Below are 9,097 nucleotides of genomic sequence, written 5' to 3' on the forward strand. Positions count from 1 at the left end.
ATAGTGTTTCTGTAGAGGAATAGTATCACGGCTCCCCCTCACAGTCTTCAGTGAATGATCTGTTGTGGTATAACATATTTAAGACTGTCAACAGTGTTTAATGAGGCAGAAAAGGGCCTAAAATGCAAATCTCTAACTTTGTCTCTAAATACAGTAGATTTTATACATATGCACTTCATGATTTTGACACTCGTCCCTTAAAAATTACGCCTGCGTGATATAACCTTGTACCAAATATGATGTCACTTTGGTTGCCATTTGCAAGGGTATGATTTTCCAGAGGGAACACACTAGTATGAGCTTATGGTCCTCTGACAGCTTGGCTCACATGTGGGTTTCACACGTGTGAGGCATTTCTTTGACAGCCACTCTCGGCAGCCCTCTGGACTCTGAAAACAAAGGCCAGACTTTGCTGAAAGGTCTAGCATGTTTCTGTTTTAAGTGATTCTCAGCTCACGTGAGGAGGAGTTTAAATTAAATCTAAGCATATGTTAAATGTCAAGGCTGGCCTGAAGGTTCGGACTGGGTAAACAAATTACTGTACATGCTGACTTACATCCAGACCCTGGGAAGTGTGATTAGCAGTCTTCCCTATGAAATCCTAAACATTTATGATATTTAGCCTATTAAATGATGCTGAATTGTGAATTCCTAATGCCATTCTCAATTACATTTGACTGCCAGGAGACACTGCAGATTGTTTGCAAGCAGTTTAATTTCAGACAGATGGTGGATATGATCTGTTGAGAGACTGGAAAAACATTCAGTCATCTATTGTTGCAAACATAGAGCATATGTGAAACAATTACCCATCAGGCATACAGTAAAAAGGGAAAGGAAAAGCCCTCTTTTGGAAAGCATATCAACAATATTACAAAGACGGGATATTTCCATTTAAGAAATATGGCTGATCCCATTCTCTCCATGGCTGATTGTCTCATCTAGGCTTGACTATTGTAATATCCTTGTCTCTGGCATGCCTAAATCAACTATTAGCAAACGTGCACAAAATATTGCTGCAAAGATCTTAACCTGGATGAGAAAATGTGGCCATATTTTACATTTTACATTATTTCTCTGCACATGCAAGAGCTGACTTCAAGATTCTACATCTAACTTGTAAAATATTACACAGTCTTGCTCCATCATACTTATTATCTCTATTCACTCATCATATACCTGCTAAAGCACCATGATTAAAGTCTTGGTCTGTTGACTATTCCAGAAATAACTAAATCGTCAGTACGTGGCATGTCCCTCTACTAAGCCCCCTTTCTCTGGAATCGTCTTTCAACCCAAATTTGAGAGGCTAAGTCAGTTGACTCTCCCGAAAGTAAACTCAAAACACAGAGACAGAAGATCAGGAAGGCTCCAGGCCCAGATGGTGCGTCCCCCCCTCCTGTCTGAAAGTCTGCACTGACCAGCTGGCCCCCATCTTCACGCAGATCTTCAACAAATCACTGGAGCTGTGTGAAGTCCCTTCCTGCTTCAAACGCTCCACAATCATCCCCAAGTAAATATATATATATATATATATATATATATATATAGAGTTCTTTAATGGTTGACCATTAAAGAGGATGCTGTACCTTGATACACCCTGCAACACTCGCCTCTTGCCTCATCTGAATGTTTCCAATCCAGCAAAGTGTCAGTTTACTGCCCTCAGTGCCAGGGAGACCAGGTGAGCTGGGATCAGTCTTTCTTTGTCAGCGCCTTGTGTGAAGGCTGTGATGTTTCCCCAAAACACATCCAGTACATCTGGAACCTGTTAATGGTCATTGCGTCCTCCAAACTCAACCTCGCCTTTTCTGGACACAGATTTGTAGTTATTCTAAAGCAACGCCAGAGACACACAGAGAACCATAGTACATAGTGAAGATTCACATAAATGCACCACCTCTTGTTGGTGTGTGCTGTTTTGCCTCATTTGTCTCCAACTGACTGTGGTGCAGCAGCAGATCCAGAACAGCCATGACGCAACCGACCTGGACCTGCTCCTCAGGTTGTTATGTAAAGTTTGCTTGGTATTGTCGGTAGAGAACTTTCTTGTCTTATTACGGTGTCTTGTTTATACAACCAGACAAAAATGCACACATACAACAGATTGATATTTTTAATAGTGTGACTTAATGCATTGTCTGTTGGTATTTTACAGCTGACTTCACAGAGGAAAGAGAAGAAATCCGCTAAAAGTGGTATGATCATTGGAATCATCAAAAACACCATGGCTTGCGCCAAGGTCTATGCGGACCACGTCACCCTTTTCTAGTTGAAGAGCCAATGCATTAGCCACAATGGCATAGGCATAGCTGGTGGGGGTAGAGTAATCATCATTCAACATCAACCTCTCGTCATTGTGATAGAGTTTAGCACCAATCCAAGATGATGCACGGTTGTCTCTCAAGGTGAATCTGAAGTAGTAGACTCCTCTGACGGGGGCTGTGAAGATACCTGCATCAGAGGAGAAAATCAGAGAGGGGTCAAAACTGTCTTTTTCTCACTGTTGAATGAGTGCCATTCTAGCAAAATAGAGGGATATTTGATTAGTTTCACTAAGAAAAGCTTAATATCACATCCAGTCCTCTGTCAAGAAGTTTTATGCTCATTTGTGTGTGTGGGTGTAAGAGCTGAGTACCTGTAGTTGGGCTGTAGGCCTGGCCGATGTTGGTGAAGACTTTACTGAACTTCAGTGTGATGTCAGTGTTGAAGGGTCCAACATGTCCTGCATCAGTAAGACTGGCTGAGAACGCCACCTTTGGGCGATCTGTGTGAATGTGGAAGAAGCACATAGAGAGAACTTCACTGCACTGTAGTCTATGAACAAATGGACTGTATATCCTTGATATACATGATAACAGTTGTCATAAATATTAAAGTCACTCTGCATCCTGTTGCATTAGAAACACTTCTTAGTTTACCAGTTCCATCCTCACTGCCAACATGATGTGACATTTAGACTTTTAATAATGGTTTATTTAACTTACCTGCATTCTCTCTCTTGAGCTCCTCCACCTCGATCTCACTGGAGCTCATTCTGGTCTCCAAAACTGTCAAAACATTTAACATTTTTTATCTTAAATAGAATTGTGTTTGTCAGTTTTCACATTTTTCATTGATTTCTTTGTAATCCTACCAGTGTTCTTATTTTCGCTTGCTGCTACTCTGGCCAGAAGATCTGCAGTGAAAGGAAACATTAATAGGTAGTTTAGTTGATCAACAACCGAGAAAAACCTCATTCAAATGTTAATGTTCCTGCTAAATTCTTTGACTCCTCTTCCATCACTTTTGCTCATCATATCTGAAAGTGTTTTACACAGTTTTACTTTTTACTGTGTTTTTGTATCTTACCTGTGTTTTCTCTCTGGAGCTCCTTCACCACATTCTCACTGGAGCTCATGCTGGCCTTCAATACTGTGAAGATGTTTAAGGTTACTATTAAAATAGGCTTTAAGTCTCTGCATTTTCACTTTCACCGTCACTCTAGACTGTATAGTCAACATTTATGCAGCCTTAGTCGTAATTGAAGCAATAAAATACTCTTAGAAGATCTTTTAAATAAAGTATAAAAACATTAGACGAGTCTGTGCAGCACTGACATTAATGAGTGTGTTTTATGACGTCTGTCACATGTATTTTCTTGCTACAGCTTCTTTAGCTCTCCCTTTTCTTTGATTTGTTTTTCCTTATTGACACAATAACAGTTGCCATGATTATTAATATCACTCTGCATCCTGCTGCATTAAAAACACTCATTAGTTTACCAGTTCCATCCTCACTGCCAACATGATGTGACATTTAGACTTTTAATAATGGTTTATTTAACTTACCTGCATTCTCTCTCTTGAGCTCCTCCACCTCGATCTCACTGGAGCTCATTCTAGCCTCCAAAACTGTCAAAACATTCAACATTTTTTGTTGTAAAGTAGGTTTATGTTAAAATATTTAATAGGAATCTAAGATCTTAATCTCGATAGATGCACACCTAATTACTTAGTCAAACTTTCATGTTACTCTGGAGCTATCTATATGTTGAAGTAAAATAATTTAAATATTTACCTGCATTCTTGCTTTCACTGCCTGACAGTCTGGCCTGCACGGCTGGGTTTAAAATAATTAATTACTCCTTAATGTGAATAATAACATTAATGAACATGAATCTGTGCAGCACTATGTGACTGTTAACCTGTGTATTATATGACCCGTGTGTCACCTGTGTTTTCTTGCTCCAGCTTCTCTATCTTGCTCTTGCTGTTCCTCAGCTCCACCTTCTGTTCGATGGCCATGTCTCTGAGCTCCTTCAGCTCAGCCCAGATATCAGGGCTGATGTTCCTCTTCCCTCCATCTTCCTGGATGTTAGCGTTCCCTATCACCTCTCCGCTCTCACCCTGAGCCCACGTCCAGGTCAGACAGAGCAGCGACGCCAGAAGGGCCGCAGCAGTCCTCATTGTGAAATATCACCAGTTTAGACGGCAGGATGCAGTCTGACACGTCTGACTCAGTTCTCGTCTCTATATCCACATAAAACAGGTCACTGAGAAGCCGTATGAGAATTAAACAGATGTCTTGGATAACACGTTTAAAAATAGCTCTAAACATCCTTGAACACGGAGCTGATTGTAAAACAAACAGCAACTAGTTAGAATCATATCCTTTCAAAATGATTAGCAATATATGCTTTCAAAGTAACACCATTAATGGCTAAACTGTTGATAAGTGGGACTTCAGCATAGACGGTCTATGAGTGAGGCGAAGGGAAGGAGGCGTGAATACAGTGTTCCTACAGAGCCTTTGTCAAATACAGACACAAGTATTAACATAGATTGCACAAACTGCTGGACAGATCGGTTTGTTATATGCTGGCAGATTTGGTCATAGAAATCAGGCTGCAGGCTTCTAGTGTTTTGTTTTATTTTATTTCTAACATGCAAATATATACAACAATGAAATAATAAATAACAAAGACTGCGTTAGTCTCTTTATAATGATTTAAGTACATGTAAAGATGTCTGACCATACTGGCATTTTAGCACATTTACTATAAATCAAGTATGCTTCATTGTAACACTGCCAACTTTAGCCATTGCGTTCCATTACTTTCCATACATTAGAAAGTCTACTTGTACTTTGTATCTTTTTGTCCAAGTTATGCCACGATTTCATGGCATACAGTCAAGTGTGAGAGAGGAATGGTGCATTCATGAGCCATCATATGGATCATAAAAACAAATTGCGAGTCTGGAAATTTTTTTCATCTTTTGACATTTAACTTATTTAACTCATACCTGCTATCCTGTAATACAATGTTGTTTGAATGCCGACTCTTAATTTGTTAAGCTGTTGCATGTGTGTTTTATAACAAATGGTATGGCAAGTCAGTCCTTTGGCGTGTAATGCAGCAGTCACATATTGAGGATGACTAAAAGTGCATTTTGTGCAACCTGCAGCACAGAAAACAAGACAAAATTATGGTTTGTTTCAGTCAAATATTACTAAAGCCTGCTGATTGATTAAATTGCTCTATTTACTTTAACTTGACACAACTGAAATTATAATGTAGGCGACATTTCTCTATTTTTTTCAGTGTTCATGTAACTCCCAGTCACCAATTCAGTCCCGAAGCAACTCAAACTCTTGTTGTCCCCCTCAGCTGGAGAAAGTCAGCCTCTTCTTCATGTAAAGAAAAGCAAGGTATGTAGCTCCTCCCAGAACGCCTATCAACAGAGTGGTGCCCAGGAGAACTGGGGCGTTCTTCCTGGCCACGCGAAACGCCACAGGGAGGACAGCCGAGATCAGGATGTTGTTGACATGGCCCAGCACTCTCCTGAAGGCCGGACGCTCCACCACGCGCTCATAGTACGTTTCCAGGTTCACGCGGTTGCCGTTGCCCCAGTAGCGACGGGAGAGGCCGAGAAACTTGAGGCGGTGTAAGGTGACTGCCAGAGAGACATCGGCCATGCTGAAGAACTCGCCACACAGCCAAGACTGACTGCCTTCTTCTACAAGTGGAAGAGGATAAAAGGAAATAGAGGAGACATGTAAGAACAACAGATAACATGACTTTTATGAGGTTACTGCCATCAAAATTTGACTGTGTTGCAAGAGTCACCTCTGGTACACATTACTGCATTCATAAAAATGGAATGTGGCTTTTATTGTGTGTCTGCTAATGGTAAAGCAGTTGTTGAAAGATTGCATTTGTGTACCTGGTGTTTCTTCCACCCTCCTCTGTAGCTCCGTCTCCACCTGGTCCATCACACTCTCCAACTCATCCAAAAGCTTCTTCAGGTATTTCATGTTGTCATGGTCATACAACTTGGACTGCAGAAACGGTGACATTTAAAAGACTGGGTACCAAACTACTTACATTTCTCAGTATACTCTTTTAGGCTGATTATTTTGCCAAAAAAAAAAAATTATTGCCATGAAACTAACACAAAAACACATACTGCACTCTCACCTACAAACTAAATGTTTTCAAGTTTATGGAAAATAAATATAAAATAAAATAAAAAATAAATGTAGCTATCTTTCCTGTAAATCTACTATTAATAGTATTGACAATAATAAAATTATTTTACAATTTATTTAAAAGTGATTCAAATGTAGCTTTGTGAATCACATGATTTCCACTTGAGTCAAAAGCTGACGGTTAATGCTACTTTGCTTAGCTTGCTAGCTGGTTAGCATTAGCAGGTGTTTCGCTTGATTTTTGTTTTCCGTCCTGACTAGATTAGGCTACTGTTTTATTTAAGTATGCCAAACAAACGGAACTGGCATGATGTCAGTTCAAGTTTCCATTACAGTTAAAGTCATATCTGGGGTACAAACAGTAAGTACATGTCGTTTTAACTTTTTGCTAAGGCTAGCTACCATAGTTAGCTAGCTAGTTAGCTAATATTTGATCTCTTGCTAGCTAGCTGTCTAGTTAGCTGTGTTTCTGCAGAGTGACAAGAGCCCACAGATTAACTAACCACAGTGCAGGTATTGCTGTCTGTGCAGCAATAAAAAGACAGCATTATGACAGAACAGGCTCCAAAAAATGAAGCCTCACTAAATTTAGGAAGTAATAAGATAAGCGTTAATTGCTGCGTTTGCATTTGTAGGACAACACGGCTCTTGGATGGTGAAACCTCCTGTGTAAATCACAAAAAGCACCTTATTTGGCCCACCGCTACCTTCATCAACTTACTTTCAGGCGCCTTTGTTTTGCTACATAAGCATCTTTCAGCTCTGGGTTCTGCTCTGCCAGTTTCTTCAGCTCAGTTTCTGTATTTCCGATCTGTGCTGTCACACAAAAACACAGCATCATGTTAGAGACAACGAATCATACAGTGATTCATATTAGCAAAACTTTATGAAATTCATAATTTCATGGAGAAAATTCGATCGTGTGCATCTGTGATGTATCCACTTAAGCAGGTGCACATTTCCTTCCAAGCAACACCTCCCTCATAAGTAGTTTCCCATAAAGAGCAAACATAAAGCAGTGAGACGAGAATAAAAGGTGCTCTGCTTGACAGAACATTTAAATTTGAGTAGACTGAGCAGTATGAAATCTGCCCTGCTTTCATGATACTATCTTTGATTAGAGTGAGATTTTTATTTCATTTTGACTTAGAAATCATAGTTTATAGGGATTCAAAGCATCTGTCTTGCCAGGTGTCTGCCTGTACATCTGCTATTAATAGTATTGAAATTAATAGAATTAATTTACAATTTAATATATTTAAATGAAATTAAAGTGTTGGCAGACTTTGTTGAATCCATGCCTGGAAAATATCCTGCTGTTCTACTGGTAACAAGGGGGCTAAGTGAATTTGGCAAAGCAGAGATTGTTATGTGTGTGCTTCTGTATGAATTACTCAGGTCCGTCACAGTGTGTCTTACTCCGTATACATGTGGCAGCATATGCAGGTATGTGGGAGTCCACTGTGATCTCAGGGTGGAGGATGCAGCCATGGGTGTAGGCGTCCATCTGCAGGGAGTCCAGCAGCTCCCTGTAGTGCTGCACTCGGTGATAGTATGTACTGCCCTCTTTAGGGATCAGCTTGGGAGTACCTTCTGCAGAAAAACAAATCATTAAAAAGGAAGGAAAAACTTTTCTCTCTCTCCAAATCAAATCAAATCAAGGTGATTTCTGCCACAGCCAATGAACAAGTGTTTATAGTCTGTTAGCTTGCCAAGGATAGAAAACACAAGGACTTTTTTAAAGTTTAACAGTAGGTATTTAAACACATCATTTTTCATTAGCTTAAATAGTCCCATGCTTACCAGATTTTCTCTCCTTTTAAGGCGACTGGACCAAACGCTTAGAACAAAGCTATCATGGATCAGTGCAAACCAAGAGAAATGGAAAATTGAAAAAAAAAAAAAGATTAAATGATTGATTAAAAAAATAAACAGATAGACAATACAAAATGTACAACAAACGAAAACAAAACATGTACATTTAATTTCAAACTAAAAAACGCTGACAGAGGTAAACAATGTACGAAAACAAGTAAGAAACTGGGTTGAATGGAGCCCACCTTGTATCTATCAGCTAGTGAGAGTTTGGAGCTGCCAAACAGTGTTTATTTAGTCTCACCATCATTAAAATTCTGCTCCAGGTAGTCCATGATCTGTGTTGGGTCACAGATGACGTTGTCATTGTGGACTAGGACCGGCACCTCACCAGTGGGATTGAGATGCATGAACCAGGGCTCGTTGTGCTCACTTAGCGGTAGGCTCACGTCATACTCCTCACAGTGCAGTCCCTTCTCTGCTATGGCCAGACGCACCTGCAAAACAACAACCGGGACTGTGAATCATTGTATAACTCAATGAAAAACCCTTTTCTCTCTAGAGCAAAGACATCTGGTATCATAGTTTATGCATTTCTGCACTTTTTGCTCACATTTTTGTGGCAAGAGCCCCCAACCCCCACCAGTCCGACCCAATCCCAGTTAGTCTTTAACACATATTATGACCAAAGAAAATAAAGGGCTATTCTGGGCTACGTTCAAAAATATCTATAAAACAAAGTACACACATGTAGCATTTTACAGGATTTCTAGTAAATGTATAATTAGTATAATCAAACAGTACATGCTCA

At 39.8% G+C, this 9,097-nt stretch overlaps 2 protein-coding genes across 9 annotated transcripts in view; both read right to left on the bottom strand.

Moving 5' to 3' along the window:
- Positions 1–2,111: 2,111 nt before the first annotated feature.
- On the bottom strand, positions 2,112–4,492 carry LOC139221255 (complement C1q-like protein 2). Of its 8 annotated transcripts, XM_070853178.1 has the most exons (8): positions 4,214–4,492; positions 4,060–4,101; positions 3,831–3,893; positions 3,352–3,414; positions 3,137–3,178; positions 2,988–3,050; positions 2,639–2,767; positions 2,112–2,454 (listed from the first exon to the last, which is right to left on the bottom strand). In XM_070853178.1, exons 1-8 carry the CDS (start codon positions 4,446–4,448, stop codon positions 2,165–2,167), a joined length of 927 nt encoding a protein of 308 aa, XP_070709279.1. In that variant the 5' UTR covers positions 4,449–4,492; the 3' UTR covers positions 2,112–2,164. The 8 variants fall into 8 exon arrangements, with proteins under 8 accessions (XP_070709279.1, XP_070709281.1, XP_070709282.1 ...); XM_070853180.1 differs by lacking the exon at positions 3,831–3,893; XM_070853181.1 differs by lacking the exon at positions 3,352–3,414.
- A 1,047-nt stretch (positions 4,493–5,539) lies between these two features.
- Positions 5,540–9,097, bottom strand: part of gdap1 (ganglioside induced differentiation associated protein 1) — a 4,084-nt gene continuing 526 nt past the window's right edge. Inside the window, exons 2-6 of the mRNA XM_070853231.1 lie at positions 8,591–8,783; positions 7,891–8,064; positions 7,193–7,287; positions 6,207–6,321; positions 5,540–5,999 (exon numbers count right to left, since the gene is read on the bottom strand). Coding sequence (XP_070709332.1) covers positions 5,647–5,999; positions 6,207–6,321; positions 7,193–7,287; positions 7,891–8,064; positions 8,591–8,783 — 930 coding nt within the window. The 3' untranslated portion in view covers positions 5,540–5,646. The remainder of the gene's footprint in view (positions 6,000–6,206; positions 6,322–7,192; positions 7,288–7,890; positions 8,065–8,590; positions 8,784–9,097) is intronic.

This window comes from Pempheris klunzingeri, chromosome 21 (assembly GCF_042242105.1).
Source record: "Pempheris klunzingeri isolate RE-2024b chromosome 21, fPemKlu1.hap1, whole genome shotgun sequence".
NCBI lineage: Eukaryota > Metazoa > Chordata > Actinopteri > Acropomatiformes > Pempheridae > Pempheris > Pempheris klunzingeri.